Source organism: Equus caballus, chromosome 12 (genome assembly GCF_041296265.1).
Source record: "Equus caballus isolate H_3958 breed thoroughbred chromosome 12, TB-T2T, whole genome shotgun sequence".
Classification (NCBI taxonomy): domain Eukaryota; kingdom Metazoa; phylum Chordata; class Mammalia; order Perissodactyla; family Equidae; genus Equus; species Equus caballus.
In genome coordinates, this window is record NC_091695.1 from 16,416,967 (window position 1) to 16,435,363 (window position 18,397).

At 35.0% G+C, this 18,397-nt stretch overlaps 1 protein-coding gene and 2 pseudogenes across 1 annotated transcript; all 3 read right to left on the reverse strand.

Moving 5' to 3' along the window:
* Nucleotides 399-1,328, reverse strand: OR4A126P (olfactory receptor family 4 subfamily A member 126, pseudogene; annotated as a pseudogene).
* OR4P81P (olfactory receptor family 4 subfamily P member 81, pseudogene) lies at nt 5,894-6,826 on the reverse strand (annotated as a pseudogene).
* On the reverse strand, nt 17,145-18,074 carry OR4A128B (olfactory receptor family 4 subfamily A member 128B). The gene is given in 1 exon segment (NM_001391200.1): nt 17,145-18,074. A coding segment is annotated over 1 exon segment (930 nt).
* Nucleotides 18,075-18,397: the final 323 nt, after the last annotated feature.

Here is an 18,397-nt window from a genome sequence, read left to right on the forward strand (position 1 = left end):
CCAAAGCCTATCATTATGATACCATACTTTCTTCCAGTGCAGTGACTTCTAGGACTAGTAACTTAGCCTCAGACCAACTTTGAAAATTTCTGATAAAAAAATGAAAAGGTTGATTTTACTCTAAGGTAGATAGGGTTCCATACCAATTTTTGGAGAGGGCAGTGACATGATCAAACGTCTACTTTAGAAGGACATGTCTCCATTACTCAAATGCACGTAGTCATACACTTTAAAGTGCAGATTGCATTCTAAATCACACTAATGTGTTCTTTGGCTCATATATTGTCAGAGATCATTTATTTCAACTCCCCAATGAAAGTTTATATGTTTTCTATAATATCTCAAATGATAAATGCTTTTAGGATGCAGGACTCAAAGCACAATGAATATCACCTTAGTTACATTAATTCCGAATGTGCCATTTGAGACCACACCTTCTGCATGGTGATTTTCATCTCCACATTTCTCAGGGTATAGATGAGAGGATTCAACATTGGAGCAATCACAGTGTAAAACACAGAGATTTCCTTATCCTTGTTCTCACTCCCTGCAGGTAGAACTTAAATATAGATACAGGGCCCAAAGAATAAAACTACAACCATTATGTGAGAGCTACAAGTCGAGAGAGCTTTGTGTCGCCCTGCAGAGGAATAGGTCTTAAGATTATATAATATGAATATATAAGAAGCTACTAAGACAAAAAAAATGGCAACTGCCACCATCCCTGAATTAGCAATCACTAAGATACTAACAAAATGAATATCTTTGCACACTAGTTTCAAAAGAGGCTTCACATCACATACATAGTGATCTATCTGATTAGGACCACAGAAAGGTAAATTGAGTACCATGAACAGTAAAGCAACAGAGTGCCAGAAACCTACAACCCAGGCCATGACAATCAACATGTTACATCTCTGCCGAGTCATGATGACCACGTAGTGCAGGGGCTTGACAATGGCAATGTAGCGGTCAAAGGCCATGGACACCAAGATGAACATTTCCACACCTCCCAGCAAGTGGGCAGTGAAGAGCTGGGTCATGCAATTGTTATAGGAGATATTTTTTCTTGGGGCAGCTAAGTCCCTGATTAGCCTGGGGACCACAGTGGAAGTGTAGCAGAGGTCCATGAGGGAAAGGTGGCAGAGAAAGTAGTACATGGGTTGTTGGATTAGATGGCTGCAAGTGATTGTGAGTAAGATGGTGGAATTCCCCATCAAGACAGCCATGTAACAGAGCAGGAACAAGAAAAAGAACAGTAGCTCTATATGCTTACCTTCACACAGGCCCATAAAAACAAATTGCGTGACATTGTTTTGATTTTCCATGAGGTTGAGTTGAATTCAGAGTACACAGCAGAAACTCAATACATCTGAAATGGACAGAACATTATACATCTTTAGTAGCACTTTTTAAACTTTGGGGAGATTTATACATTAAAAAAAGATGTAGATCATACAGGATTTACTACAGACTTAATCTGCTAAATGCTTTTTAGATTAAAGGCATCATTATATGTCAAATGATATTTAATGAGAGCATATTTTCTGTCTAAAAAATTTTGTAAACATTTTGCATGCATTTAACTTATAAAAATGCGATAGGTACTATTTTAATACTCATTTTAAATATGGGGAAACAAAACATAGGAGAGTTCAGCTAATTAAACCAATTCACTGAGATATTAAGTAGCAACCTAAGATGAAGATATATTTGATGCCAGATTCCATGCTCCTGGGAGCTGACACTATACACCGAGCAAATGAAATTCCAGCTCTTGTCCACCTCCATAAAGGATATGAGATGTTTCTCCATCTCTGCTGTTAACTTCCGTATAACTTTAAGCCAGTGCCTCCCCTTCTCTATGCCACATGTAAGCTGTGTAGAAAGATTTTTGTATAAGTTTGTACTGGGTTCAAAATAGATCTTAGCAAGCTACTTTTTTATGTACAAGTTGAGAATATCCAAACAGTTATTTTAATGTGGAGGAATCTGATCAAAGGATGTAAAAAAAATCTAAAGATAACATTTCGTTAAAATTATAGTACAAAACTGTATAAAAGCTAGAGAATCAAATCTTAGAAAGGGCAACTTTTAGTTTAGAATGTCTCCTGAACATTGGTGCAAGCCTCAGTATCTCTTAACATTTGGGCCAGCACTGCTCAGATTACAATGATTGAACATCAGCTGGGAAAACACAGACCGATATGGACAAAGAGGCTTCAAAGCAATGCCCATAGACTGGGTCTAGCAGGAACTCTCTGAGCAAGCTACCTCATACAGAAACATCCCCCAGTCTGATCCTCACATCATTTTCCTTCTGGTCTTCTTTTAATTCATCAAATCTCCCTGTGACTCTTTCCTTTCTTTCTCTATCCCTGTTCTCTCTTTCTCTACCTTTCTCATACACACACACATACACACATACTCCACCCATATATATGTTTAGATACACAATGTTTTTTGAGCGAAGAATATTGAGTTTACCTTTTCACATACCTTTCAGTTAAAGAGCATCTCCCAGAAATCCCCTCTTTACACTTTAAATTCCTTGAGAAAAATCTGTGTGAGAAATTGTTTGCAAAGACATGTCAACTGGAGTTTGAAAGGAAAAAAAAAACATTGAAATAAGATTCTTGGGGAGTGGGATGTATAACTAAGGATATTAGAGTATACGGATAGTGTAAAAATCTATCAAGGTCACTTTGAGATGATTTTTCTGTTTATTCAACACATCTATAATAAAGAACGATTGTGAAATTGAAAGTTATGGGCTATATTATTTGACTTATTTAGAGCAAAATGCTTAGATACCACAGACTAAGTAACAATATGTTCTAAATACTTACTAAATACTTTTCATGTACCAACAATTTCATCTTCCCTATGACCTAATAATAGCAAATAATTATTGTATTATTGTCCCTGTTTTGCAAATGATGAAAGTAGGACTTCAGGTTACAGAAGTACTAAGGGGAAGGTCTATATAAACCATTTCTCTCTGATTTGAAAGCTCATACTTTTTTCATTATGTTTGAATGTCTTCTCACTAATACAAATAAAGGCTTAAAATCCTCAATTTACCCTCAAATTATCATTCAGATTTTCCTGAATATCCTTTCTTGAAAATGAACACAAAAAAATATTAATCCAGAAGAATTTAAACTTAAAAATTTGAATTACTAAGATCAAAATTTTGTATAAAATGGCTATTCAGAATTCCAATTATTTTATACTAATTTAAATATATATACATATAACTAATTATAATGCTCACTTCTGCAAGATTTTACATTTCTTTGGAATGTCAGGTTATCCTTTAGTCTAGTTAATTTTATTTTTCTGAGACTGTGCTATGAAACATCATATAGATGTGGAATGCCTCTGACTCCACCATGAATCTTCCATCCAAAAGAAGCTTTTAGGACAGCATTTCTGGGAATACCTGGGGTTAAAAGCACAAGAGGGACTAGAGGGAAAAAAGTCCCACAGGCGTTTTACAGCAGCCAGTGTGTGTGGTTGTAATTGTAAAAATAAAGCCGATACTATTAAGTGGGCATATAGATCGACCTGAGACTCACTTCTTTCATTTAATTTCTTGAGAATTATCATGAGAATGATTCAATACTTCTATAATATTATAGCAGTGATGAAAGATTATGTGTATTTTTTCTATTTCTCTCTTCTGCTAGAATAATTTTTATAAGGACTGAAGTATATAATATATATTTAATAAATATTGAAATCTTTATTATCCAATTATAAAAATATACTGAGAAAATCTGAAAAGTAATAATATTTTCCTCATCAACATGACATCATTGCCATTAGGATGGAGATTTAGAAACAATTTCTCAACATTTAATTATACTCACTGGAAACTTAGAAGTCATATACACTATCTTGTGTTACTTAGCATCATCTAACATTTGAGTACTGGTTAGAATTGGGAAATGCCACAATGTATAGTCATTTTTCCTTTTAGTCATATTTCCTTTTCCATTTTAGTTTGTATTTGTTTTGCCTTGTTTTGTCTCCCCCCCACCTCAGGTGAGAGAAAGAGAACAGTCAGTAGAACCTAAATGGAACAGGTTGAGTAAGTCATAGTCCTTAGTACATAGTGCATGATCCTCGTGGGTCCATGCAAGATCCCTCCAAAGTTTATTTTATTTTTGTAATGTACTTTTTCCTGTTTTAATTGCTTATTTCCGCTCTGTTTGCCATTCTGGATGTCCATTGTACTCTTACATATCCAGATCTTTCTAGTCCCAGGGTGTTGCACATCTTATGGATTTCCTACAGCCATACACATCTTGAAAATAATCTCTTACAATACTCCCCTTAAGTTATGGCATTTGACTCACTCTTCTCCTTGCTCCATGACCCTGACTCATACATGTACTTAATAATAAAGTCTAAAAATGTTTGAAACAAACTTATATCTACATTAAGAACCATAAAAATCCAACTTCATAGTGATGATTAAAATGTTCCTTTTTTAATTATTGATGAATAAACCAGGCAATAAGGAGGGATATAAAAGATCTGAATAGCACAATTCAGAAGCATATATAAGCATATATAAAATTATATATCTAACAAAGAATACTTATTCTTTGCATGCACAGAGAAAATATTTATAAAGCTAATTATTAGATAATTTAAAAAGCCTCAACATATTTTATTTTGACCACTAGTCTATTCATGTATCTATGTGTTGGTCATTGCTTTATTGTCCACATATGAGTCAAATCATATGACATATGACTGTCTCCATCTGACTTATTTTGCTCAGCATAATCCTTCAAGGTCCATCCATGATGTCACAAATGGCAAGGTTTCATCTTTTTTATGGCTTAGTAGCAGTCCCTTGTATAAATATACCACATCTTCTCTTCTCTTTCATTTTTTGATGGGCATTTAGGTTGTTCTCAAGTCGTGGCCCTTGTGATTAGTACTGCTATGAAGAAAGGGATGCATATGTATCCTCAAATTAGTGTCTTTGTGTTCTTTGGATAAATATCCAGAAGAGGAATAGCTGGGACATGTAGTAACTCTACTTTTAATTTTTTGAAGAACCTCCGTATTGTTTTCCCTAGTGACTGCTCTAGTTTACATTCCCACCAGCAGTGTGTAAGAGTTCCCTTTTCTCCACATCCTCTCCAACACTTACTTTTCAGCAATAGCCATTTTGATGAGCATGAAGTGAGATATTGTAGTTTTTATTTGCATTTTCCTAATAATTATGTTCACAGCATAATTGAGCAGAAAGTGCAGAAATGTGCTATACACCCATATCGCCACAAGGGGACAATCTCCCACACCAGAGTGGTACATTTGTTACATCAAAGGAACCTACATTGACACAACCTTATCACCCAGATTCATACTTTATATCTTGGTGTTGTACATTCTATGACTTTTGACATGTATAACGACGCTTTATCCATAATTCTAGTAACATACAGAGAAGTTTCACTGCCCTAAAAATCTTTTGCTCTACCCGTTCATCTCTCCCTCCCCTCAACCCTTGGTAACCACTTATCTTTTTGCTGTCTCCACGGTTTTGCCTTTTCTAGAATGTCATATAGTTTAAATCATACAGCATAAAGCAGATTTCAGTGGTACTTTATTTCTTGACTGTCACCACATAAGTGATCCCCTTCACTCCCAGTGCCTCCCCACTGCCCTTCCCCTGGTAAACACTGAACTGTGTTCTTTGTCTCAGTACTTGTTTATATTCCACATATGAGTGAAATAATCTGGTGTTTACCTTTCTCAGACTGGCTTATTTCGCTTAGCATAATTCTCTCTAGGTCCTTCCATGTTATTGCAAATGGGATGAATTTGTCAAGCCCTTTTCTTCCATGAAGATGCTCAGTCATAAGCTTCTTCAAATTAATTGTGTGCTTCCTTTGAAAATAACACGACACAAAATTTTTCTCATGGTGTTTTTCATCTCTGTATTTCTCAATGTATAAATCAAGAAATTGAAGATGGGAGCAGTGATGGTATAAAATAGTGCAAATAATTTGTCCTCATGGAAAGTAATAGGTCTAGGTGGATAAGGATTGTAGGCCCCCAAAATAGGATGACCACAGTGATACGAGACCACAGGTAGAGAGAGCTTTGCACCTTCCCTCAGCTGAGTGATTTCTTAAAGTGAGTAGTGTAATTGCATAAGAAACAAATAAAACAAAAAAGGTAACTAAGCTAAATATACCTGAATTTTCAACCACCAGGATACCAGTGAAGTAGCTGTCAGTACAAGCAATTTTTAGCAAAGGGAAGACATCACAAAATAGTGATCAATTTCTTTAAGACCACAAAATGGCTGCTGGATTGTCAGAGATAAATGAAGAAAGGAATGGACATCCCCACCAACCCAAGCAGCCAGAAGTAGGAGATCACACTTTTTCCTGTTCATCATAATCCAGTAGTGTAGAGAGTTACAGATGGCAGCATAGTGATAAAAATCCATAGCAGTAAGAATGAAAACCTCAACAGTGCCAAAGGAGCGCATGGCAAAGACCTGTAACATGCAACTACCATCGGAAATGGTTTTTGTCCCCCCCAGCAAGTCAGCAATTAATTTGGAGGTAAGACTAGAGGTATAGCAGATGCCTGTTGAAGATAAGTGGCTGAGGAAATAGTGCATTTGTTGCTTATAAAAAGGACTGCATCTAATGGAGATGAGGATCAGAAGGTTTCCTACCAACTGGACAACGTAACAGAATAAGAAGAGCACAAAGCAAAATACCTGTATATTTTGGTCATAAGAAAGACCTAGAATAATAAATTCGGATGTATTTATCTGACTTTCCATATATTTGAGTTTGGAGTATGATATACATAAATGAGTTATGTATCTGAAAGAAAGAAAATATAAATTTTGATGAAAAATTAACAATGTGGTCACAATAATATAAAATTTATTAGAAAATAAACTGACATGAATAGAATATTAATTGTTCTTGATTTATTGAATGAAACTGCTTTATCATTTTTATTAGTCTCTTATTTGATGAATCTATTGTGGAATAATATTACAGGGGGAATAATGGGAATAATTATATATTTCACCAATAATGATTTAAAATATTTAAATGATATTTTGAAAATTAAAAACTGTTTATTAGTGTTAATTATATTATTTAGATAAAAATATTTTAAAAAATTGGTCTAAGTAAAGCATGCTTTTTTGCTTATATTTTAAATATGTGTATCTTATACAAGAGGCCATCTTTATTTTTCTACCATTATCTGGTCAAATTCCCTGAATTATCTGAGAGTAAATCCCAGGAAATTAAATGTGTTTGAATGTGAATTGCTGAATTCTAATTTGTGTAGAGCACCCTCTTCTTTGCTGTGTGATCAGCCTTTCACAATGGGTCATGCTAAACCAATGTTGTTGCTGTCTTATTCAAAAGCAAAGAATGGTTAAAAATTATTCAGCAAAGGAAAGAATGCCAACTAACAACTGAAATTGTGAAAAATAGTGAGCAAAGTCATTCTTTTCTAATATTTACATTTTAATGTGTTGAAAACAATTAGTACTGCCATTGAAGTTTGTGAGGGCAATCATTAAAGGATAGATAAAAATCATTAAATTGCCCAAATTGTTTGAATTGTGCATATGTCGTGATTTTGCTAGAAATTTCATGTGTTTTACATGCAATCTAAGGAACTATCATCAATAAAAGGAGATGATGGAGATGATACAGAAGGTAACTTTAGAGAAACTTTGTGGTCAGGAAGCACTCAGTGGTATTTGATGCAATAATAAATAAATGAAAAATTCATGGATTTGCATCTTTTGTATTTAATATGTAATCTTAAGACATTATTGAATCAGTACAAAATGAGTAAAGAATAAACAGACTACACCATTGATGAGGAATTATCTGACTTCATTTGGTTTTCAAAAGCTACAATACCTTCTACCTTTGTCTGGACCTGATGTGACAGTCATATCTGGATCCCTAGATGTTTATTTTAAAAAATAGAGAATGTTTTTCTAGCAAAGTTATTTAAAAATCATCAACTTTTCTGTTACCAGATGTTTGGTCTCTGAACTCAGTGCCAATCCAAATAACGAGAACTGAGTTTTAGGTGAAAAGGAAAGAAGGCTTTATTTTCTTTGCCAGGCAAAGGGAACAGCAGCCAGCCAGTGCCTTAGGAACTACTGGCTCCCCATCGAGAAGTGGGTAAGGGGGCCAGCCCAGTGGTACAGCGGTTAAGTTCGCACCTTCCGATTCTCAGCAGCTGGGGTTTGCCAGTTCAGATCCTGGGTACGACATGGCACCATTTGGCAAAAGCCATGCTGTGGTAGGTGTCCCACGTATAAAGAAGAGGAAGATGGCTATGGATGTCAGCTCAGGGCCAGTCTTCCTCAGCAAAAAGAGGAGGATTGGCAGTAGTTAGCTCAGGGCTAATCTTCCTCAAAAGAAAAAAAAGTGGGTAAGGGGTTATATAGAGGAAGTCCAACAGTCCGGTTTGGGGCTACATGCCAGAAAGCACATATTTCTTTCTTGCTGGTGGTCTCTAGATTGTGAGTGGGTGCCAGACTTTGCTGAGGCAGATGGATTTTTTCTTTATGGTCAGTGAGATGCGGGATGTGACATCCAGACACTTTAGATGTTATCCAGGCTTCCTGAAACTGGGGTTGTTCTTAAGTCCTAAGGGAGAAGGAGACACTTTTAATTGCCAGCCTCAGTTGCTGGGAAAGTTTCACTTCAGATAAGGAAAACATTGTTAGTCAGATTGTTATTTAACCTGCATACTTCTAATTTCAGAGAGTAAAAGCCTATAACACTAGTGATTCTTAAAATCAGTATCTATGTTATTCATAGCCTTGGAGGCAATTACAGATATCAAGTAGTTAACAGGTAGGCATTCAAAAATGTACTGTAGGGCATCAATTTTATTTTTAATTATTATTCAAATCTCTAACTTTGCAAAGGAGAAATTTTCAGCTTGTTCTTACTGTTTTAGGATAATTGTCAGTTACAGAGTATTCAGCAGTTAATGATAACATAAGCATATTGAAAAATTTTCTGGGAGTGGGGATCACTGACCTATCTTCTACTTATTACAACTAATACTGATTCGTTGTTTATGAGGTGGAATTATGTTAATTTTTCAAATACATTAATTTACCTAAAACAAAGTGATTTACAAAGAATTATCATATAAGTTAACTGTGAAAAATTTAAAGGTGGAAATCATTGACTAATCCAAATCTCTAATTTTAAATAGAAGAGACTCAGATCAAAAGAAGCTAAACATTTCTCACGATTGGAAAATAATATACTGTGAACGTTCGAAGACAAAAGTCCTGATTCTCCCTCAATCTGGATCTACATTGAATACAAGAGAGCTGAGAGGGATGGCAGAAGGTGTCCTGAGGAACAGCAATGAAAAGACTATTTTGAATCCGTATCTGAGTATAAAAGAACATGAAAGATAATGGGTTAACAAAACAATCCATCTGTCTTTCTAAGTATTTATGTATGTAAAGAGATATGGAGTATTTAATATAAACATGTACTCTAGAATTCTCGGATTCTAAATTATTTGAACCAATTTTCCTTCAGTTTTATAAAAATGTAAATTGGTTAAATCTGGATTCTTGTTTGTCCTCTAGATGATCTTTCATATTCAATTTACAATAGCTCTTAAAATCCATTCTGTAATCTGAGGGAACTTGCTATACGATCATTTCTGTTGCCAGATATAAAAGAGGAAAGTCTGTTGAGGAGAACTATTGTCATAAAAATAAGATTTTGATCACAGAGATACTAAGGAGAACTCCTATGAATAAGTTGAAGTCACAGTTGATGAAATAAAGAATATCAGGCAACCACTGAATAAGTCATTAGAACAGTTGGCATCAACAGAAAGAGGTACAAATGTTGAGGAATGCCAAATAAACTGATCAGTGCAATCCTTGAGCTAATTGTTTAATCACTTTAAACTTCATTTTCCTCTTGTACAAAATTAAGATATCATTACATAATTCAGAAATTTAATGAGGAATGCATGAGGTAATGTGACTTACCCCAGTGACATACGTGGTTCATAACACAGCCATATTCCTTTCATGCTCTTTCCTCTTTGAGTGAGTAGTTTAGAATCACATAAATTGTCATGCAAATACATACAATCTAGTTAAATGGAAAAATAAAGAAAAAAATTCACAACATGAATTTAATAACTGATCAGATAAACTTTAATGTCAGCATGTGTTAATGAAAACATTTAAGTAAGTTTAATGATAGATAGATTGGTCCTCTTAGGGAATGTTTAACATTAAAACTAGCCTGATTTTTTGCACTTTAAAAGTATAGTCAAACAATTAATTTTCTTCTTTGATAGTACTGAATAAAAATACTGAGTACCCTTTTGATTAAGCTAGTAGCATTAGAATAGAAGCTCTTATATTTAAATTAGAGTTCCCATGGCATACTCAAATTTTATCTTAATGTATCAGAACGTAGCATGGTATAAACTTACTTTAGTTGACTCAGATGAAATTGGTCTATTTTAGGATGGCAGGTGCTTTGATAGATAGAAGACTCTTCATATTTGCATACATTCTAGCATAAACTGTGCTATTTCTTAACAGTAATATGGAAGATTACACGTAATCACAAGAATGGGACACAGTGTAATTCACTACCAATTTGAAAATGTTTTAACTTTATTATTCTTAATGACAACTTTGCTTTTAAATATGCACAATTAAAACTCAAACTAAAAGCTAAAACACTTTTATAATAATCAAATTACCATAGGCTACAAAAGAAGTTATAGCCTTCAGAATGAAATTATGTAGAACAAATATAAAACTCATATAATTAGCCAAGCATATGGCTGATAGGGCCCTTGTCAAACCAAGGTGCCATGGGTAATTCACTACCTTCACATCAGATCTGAGTGCTGTCCGGATAGTCTTAGGCTGCATTAAGGAAAAATTTCACCCTCAGATACTCACTCTGCCAATTCATCTCTAGTATCAAAATCTGCACAGAATTACAAACCAGTAAACCAAACACATCCAGATTAGTTCTCTGAAAATATTTTGAAAATCTCAACACATCTTAAGTCTTCTATAGGTTTACAAGGGAAGTAGACTTCAAATATTTATTAAAACTGTCTGTGATGCAAGGAGAAGTGCATCTTTATGCCTCAGGAAAGCACGATAGGATTTTAAATGTCAATTGAACATCTCAATACTAGTGCACAGTAAAAATTAAACAAAGTGTTTTTAAATTCCTGCAAAAGCTAACGCGGTATTTAGGTCTTAGGAATTGTCTATTTTATGCCCATGCCTGAAGAAAATTTGATTCAGAAGAACAGTACGAACTTCAGCTAAATACAAGAATTAATACGTCTCTCAATGCTGTAAGTAATTAAATTCCCAAAGGTGCTTCAAAACACATCCTGGCCAAATATCACTACACCACTGTCCATGACAATGTCCCTAGAGGCCTTGGGTATTGACTTTCCACATTTGCCTTATCCTGCCTCAGGCACTACTTCCCTGGAGGCCCAAAAAGTTTATAGGAAACTGACTGCTCTGTGCTCTTCCAACTTTCTGAAGAATAGAAGGGAAACTAAGGTAGCTTGTGATAGTATTAGGTTAGCTTTTAAAAAATCTCAGAGGAGTAGGACAAAGAGAACCAAATATGGGCATTTACAGTCCAAGAATGAACCATTATCAAGATCTTAGGTGTGTAGAGCAGATAGATTAATAAAATCAGTGATGCCTGATAACATAATTTGTACCAACTTACTCATTGTTAGGGGTTAAAATTGATGAAGTAGATGGTTGGGGGAAGGGAGACAAAGAAAAGCAAAGATAAAAGAATAAATTTATTTTTCCCCATAAACTTGGCAGGGAGAAAAGTAAAAGTAGATGGAAAAATCAGAGGAAGAAAGCACTGGAAGTATAGCAAAGCTTTTACTGTGCTTGCCATTTGATTTTTTCTCCTGTCACTGAATATTCACAATAAAGTTCAGTTAGTCTCTCTTTCTCTACGATATAAAAATCCATACATAAAGTCTTCTCTTCCATTTAACACATCAGAAAATCAAATTTTATATTACCTAATCTGATTTGGATCACGCTACTAAGCAAACTAATAAGAATAACAATAATTTATTGAGGGATTATTGGTATGTGTTTAAGATCATTATATTATTTAATACTCAGTATAATGCACATATTGACATCAATATTGTTTCCTGTATTATGCATATAAGAACACAGAAGTTTCTAGAGGTTAAATAACTAGCTCAAATAGCCAGTAAGCAACAAAAAGCAGAAAATGAGTATTTTTAATTTTGGTGCTCGCTTCCAGTCTTTGAAAATCTAGAAATTCTGAGTAAATGAAGGATCTAGGATTTGAGCATAGAAGATATCAAAATCCAGTGTTTTACTGGTTCTTCATTTCAACATTATGCTCAATGTTGACCAAGCTTTACTCAAACTAGCAGGTATCAATCCACAGACAAAAAAAAAAAAAGACAGCTGGTCATATCTCTAATCTTCTCCTCTGATAAATACACACTAGGACACCTCTTAGAAACATATGTAAGTATTGCATTTACATCCTCAAATCTTAAACTCACCCCAGAGATATAACTTGTTCTGCTGCAAAAGTTTTAATTTTGGTGAAATACATTTTATCTTTTTTTTAATGGACCAGACTGTTGGTACTGTATTTAAAAATTATTTTTCCGATCCAAGGTCACTAAGATCTTCTCTTACGTTTTATTCTAAGTTTTTTATATATTTGCATGTTGTATGTAGGTCTAAGATCCACTTTGAAATAAATGTATACAAGGCGTGATGTATAGATGAAAGGTTTTTTATGTTGTTGTGATTGTTACATTTGGACGCCCAACACTTCCACGACCGTTTGTTGCAAAGGCTATTTTCTCCACTAAATTACCAGATCTTTGTTCAGAATTAGTTGACCAACGTCTGCCGGTCTACTTCTGGACTTTCCAGTCTGGTCTATTGATCTGCCAGTATATCTTTACAAAAACATCACAATGTTTTGAACACTGTAGCTCTATAATTTACCTTGAAAGCAGATAGTGTAAGTTCTCCAACTTTGTTCTGTTTTAAAGTTCTGGGAATTAACTTAGGTCCTTTGCATTTCCATATACATTTTAGATCAGTTTAGAAATTCTAAATTTATGCCTGTTCATATTTTGTTTGGGATTGCTTGAAGCCAGAGATTCATTTGTGGAGAATTCACATCATAATAACGCAGAGCTATGTGGTCCATAAACACAATATTTCTTTCTATAAATTAAGGTCTTTATACTCTTTCAACATGGTTTTCAGTTTTCAGCATGTACAATAACAAAGCTTTTGTAGTTGGAAGAAAAATATGTTTAATGAAAACATATGGTGTCCTGCCCACCCTCATGTTTTACGTTAACTGTGGAACAATGAAATAATTATATGCATGTTATCTCATACATTTATCATAGAATTTACAATATTTAGAGGGCAGAACTACATAAGATTAGTGAAAACAAAACATTGAAGTTAAAGAATTTAGGGAGCATAAAAAGATAGCAGTGCTTGAGAAATCAATCAGAAATAACTTGAGCATGTGAAAGAGAGTATGACTTGCTGATGTTGAGGATATTCACTGAATGAAGGCAGGACAGTGGGCGGGGCAAACAGGGGCTTCCTAGTTTCTTTCTTCCTTCTAAGGAAATGTGAAGTCAGGAGACACCCTTGTTCTGCAGGAAAATATTTCCAGTGAAGCCCATAGCTATCTTCAGAGAGAAAATCACCAACATGTCCACCTCCCTTTCCCCATCAATAGGTGGTTCCAGCTGAGGCAAGAACCAACCATCTGTGTTTTTCTAGTGAACTTACGATTAAGTACAGATTTTTACTCCTGTTAATGGATAGGCAGGCAGCACAGTTTTTAAAAATTTGAATCTTCAAACTCAAAAAGCCTAGATAAAACCTCTTACTAGCCAACTGCTTAAGATCTCTGGCCAGGGAGCTTGAATTCTCTAAAGTCCTGATAACAAGAGCAACTGCTATAACCACACAAAAGATGTTTGCTATATACCGAGAATTAAACTAGGAACTGCAGGTGGACTATGTTCAAAGTCAGCCAACTAGCCTATCATAAACAGATCTTACTCACATGAGAGCTTAGATTCCTGGCCACCATAATGCACTAGACACACCATATCCCCTCAGAACCACCTGCATGTGAGAACATATTCTAATTATTGTGGCTCTAATGTACAAGTTGGGCAGAAGTGGGAAGGCACCAAGCCTCAGAAAGGGCCTTCATCTTCTTTTGATATATTTAACTCCAGACTACTTTTCCTTGTGGTGTACTCAATTCAGATTATGGCTCCTTATATAGTAAAAATATCAGAACTTGAAGTAAAATAAGATTATTTTGTGCAGTTTCAGATGAAGCAGCTATTGTAAGCGATATTTAGTAAAATCAAAATGCAGTGGGAAAGTTGTTGGTTTAGGTACAGAGGAAAGGAAGAACTATTTGAAACTAAGATTGCTTTGAAATATCTAGGATATGTGACACCATAATCGTAGGTCTCTCTCTGGTGTTGAAAAGAATACTAGAATAGCCTAGAAGTGTCTAAATCATCTCTTTCAATGGATGACCAGAGACAGGGAAAGGGCTGAGGAAAGAGTGAGGGATGGAATGTGACTGAGACAGGAAGTCACATACAACTGCATCATGCATAGCTCATTACGGACTCCACTCTTTCCATTAGGCCCCAGTTAAGTCTTCTAATCTTCTTCCAGTCTGATGTTTTCTGACAACTCTGGGGCTTAAATAGTGTGTCTCTCTAATGTGAGTGTTCAGTAACCGATTAAGGTATTCCTTTAAAAACATTTAGTAAGGTAGGTTTGTAAATTACTAATAAATTGGTATATAAATAGATAGAATTGATTAAATTACATATTTAATACCATAAATGTTTCTTAAATATTCTGTTTGCACTCACATGCTGAGGAAAATATTTTATCAAATTCTTCTACACATTAACTTGACAATTTTTTTAAGGTATTAGATATTGTGATGCAGGCTGGAAAGCGAATCTTAGAAATAGTGCATAGCAAGTAGATAACTTACCTTGGTTCAATATATTTTGTGACCTTAATATATAATATCATTATGGTTTTGACAAACATCTTGTATACATTTGAGAAAAGAAAACAAATAATATTTTTGTGTGGTTTTGTTTCATAGCATTCCTTCTGATGGCATGAGAATTTTCTGTGGCCTTTTCACAAGAGCCACAAAACCCCCCATACCATATACACACAACACAACCCGCACACGTACACAGGTACACTTAACACACCACGTTTCTATACTTTAAAAAAATCCAAATACTCTTTCAAACAATTCTACATTAAACCAGATCAAACAGAACTACGAATAATTTGCCAAAGCTATGGACAATGCTATGGGATGGACAAAATGTTTTCCCATCATATACCAGAGGTTTGGGTGGATCCAGGAGAACAAAAATATTATTAGATATGTGAAAGGTTTTAAAGATTAAGACACTAAAAGGAGGGTGTTTGGCCCTAAAGACAAACACTGCTCTCTCTCTGATTTTTCCTGGATTTTGTGTTTGTCTGTGGGGCTGAAGTAACTCAATCAAGGAAACTGTATGTACGTAATGTAGCCATTCTGCTGAGAAGACAAGTGCCTGGGCAGAGAGAAATGTCTGGACAAGTGGGAACCAAAGCACAGAGCTGAGACTGGGTTATGTGATTCAATGGACAAGGGAGTAAACAACAATTAAAATAGTAGTGTCTCCTTACTGCAGAAAATAAGTAGGTTAGAAGACATTACAGTGGGCTTAGAGTCTGATCAATTTCATTCCCTCACTGATAGACACATGATGTTTAGCTTAAACTTTTAGCCTTTCTGACATTACTTATTTTACTATTAATGTATGATTGTTAAAAACAAAAGGACAAGTTCTAGGTAAGTGAGAACAACGTATAAAGTCAAAAAAAGAGAAGATAGTATCTTTGAATATAGTTCAGTAACTTTATTTACATTTTAATTTGTGCTGGCTTTATTGCTAGAAAAAAGAGAGATACAAAGAAAAGCTAAGAAATAGCACATAACCTGGCTCAAAGTAGAAAAATACAGTTCATAAGAAGACGGACTATTACAGGGCAAAGGATTATTTGAAATAGAGTGAATGTACAGATGAATAGCAACACAAAAAAACAGGGCAGGAATCAGAAATACTTCTGGTCTGTTTATGGATCTGCAAAATCTTCATGAATAAGAAAATAAGAGAAACATGAACTGTACGTAAGAAATGTACACTAAACTGTAGGGGTGGAGGCATTATAAATAGAGGAAATAGGGGACATAAAGCCACAGAAGTGAGAGATTTTAGAGAGTGTTTGGAGAATGTAGAGGGGTTCAGTGTACCTGGATGAAAGCATCCAAGCAAAGGGAAATGCGGGATGAAAGGTAGAGAAAGTGAAAAATGACCTAACAGGAGTTAGGTATGCCACATACAATGCTAAAACTTGACGTGTTAGCCAGAGTAACATTACATCTTTATGACATATAATATTACTCCATTTTACAGATATTTAAAAATGGAGACATATAATTAAAGCAAATTTCTAAGACAAAGAGATAAAAACTAGAGTCAGTATCGCCCATTTCCCATAAACCCTAAAGCCTATCATTGTAACACCATACTTTCTTCCAGTGTAGTGACTTCTGAGACTAGCAAGTTAGACCAGTTTTGGAAGTTTCTGATAAACAAGTGAGAATGTTTGATTATATTTCAAAGAAAATAGAGTTGCATATCAATTTTTGGAGAGGGCAGTGATATGATCAGAGATGTGCTTTGGAAGGACATTTCTTGAGTTCCTCAAATTGAAGTAGTCACACCTTGAACTATTTGGACCCTTTAAAGTAAAGATGGCATTCTGACTCACAGTAACTTGTTGCTTGGGCTCATATATTGTCTGAGGTAATTTAGTCCAACTACCCCTAAAAGAGCATAAACACTTCCTAAAAATCTCAAACGATAAATGCTTTGAGGACACAGGATCAAAAATACAACACATATCATCTTAGTCACTTTAATTTTGAATGTACCATTTGAGACCATACCTTCAGCATGGCAATTTTAATCTCCATATTTCTCAGGGTATAGATGAGAGGATTCAGCATGGGGGCAATTGCTGTGTAAAACACAGAAATTTCCTTATCCCTGTTCTCACTCCCTGCAGGTAGAACATAGGTATAGATACAGGGCACAAAGAATAAAACTACAACCATGATGTGAGAGCTACAGGTCGACAGAGCTTTGCGTCGTCCTGCAGAAGAGTGTGTCCTGAGATTATATAATATGAGTATGTAAGAAGCTACTAGGACAAGAAAAATAACAACTACCACAATCCCTGAATTAACAATGACCAAGATTCTAACAACATGAATATCTTTGCACACCAGTTTCAAAAGAGGCTTCACATCACTTATGTAGTGATCTATCTGATTAGGACCACAGAAAGGTAAATTGAATACCATGAGCAGTAAAGCAATAGAGTGCCAAAACCCCACAACCCAGGCCATGATGATCAGCATTTTACACCTCTGCATTTTCATGATGATCATGTAGTGCAGAGGCTTGACAATGGCAACATAGCGGTCAAAAGCCATGGACACCAAGATGAATGTCTCCACAGCAGCCAGCAAGTGGGCAGTGAAGAGCTGGGTCATACAGTTGTTATAGGAAATAATTTTTCTTACTGAAGCTAAATCCCTGATTAGCCGAGGGACCACGGTGGAGGTGTAGCAGAGGTCCATGAGGGAAAGGTGGCAGAGAAAGTAGTACATTGGTTCTTCAATTAGATGACTACAAGTGATTGTGAGTAAGATGAGGATGTTCCCCATTAAGACGGCCAAGTAACAGAGGAGGAACAAGAAAAAGAAGAGTAGCTCTATTTGTTTATTTCCCCACAGTCCCATGAAAACAAATTCTGTGACATTGTTCTGATTTTCCATGATGTTCAATTGGGTTTAGAGTACACAGCAAACAGAATTCATCTGAAATGCACAGAACATAAAACATCTTCAATAGCACTCCTTAAGTTTTGGAGAGATTTATACATAAAGAAAACATGTAGGTCATACAGGATTTATTAGACTTAATCTTTTAATTCCAGTTTATATTAAGCGCATCATTACAGATCTAATTATTTTTAATGAGTATATTTTTTGTCTGGAGCTTTTATAAACATTTTTCATGAATTTAATTCATAACAATCCAATAGGTAATCTTCTGATACTCATCTTAGATATGAGGAAGAAAGAGTTTGTTAATTGCA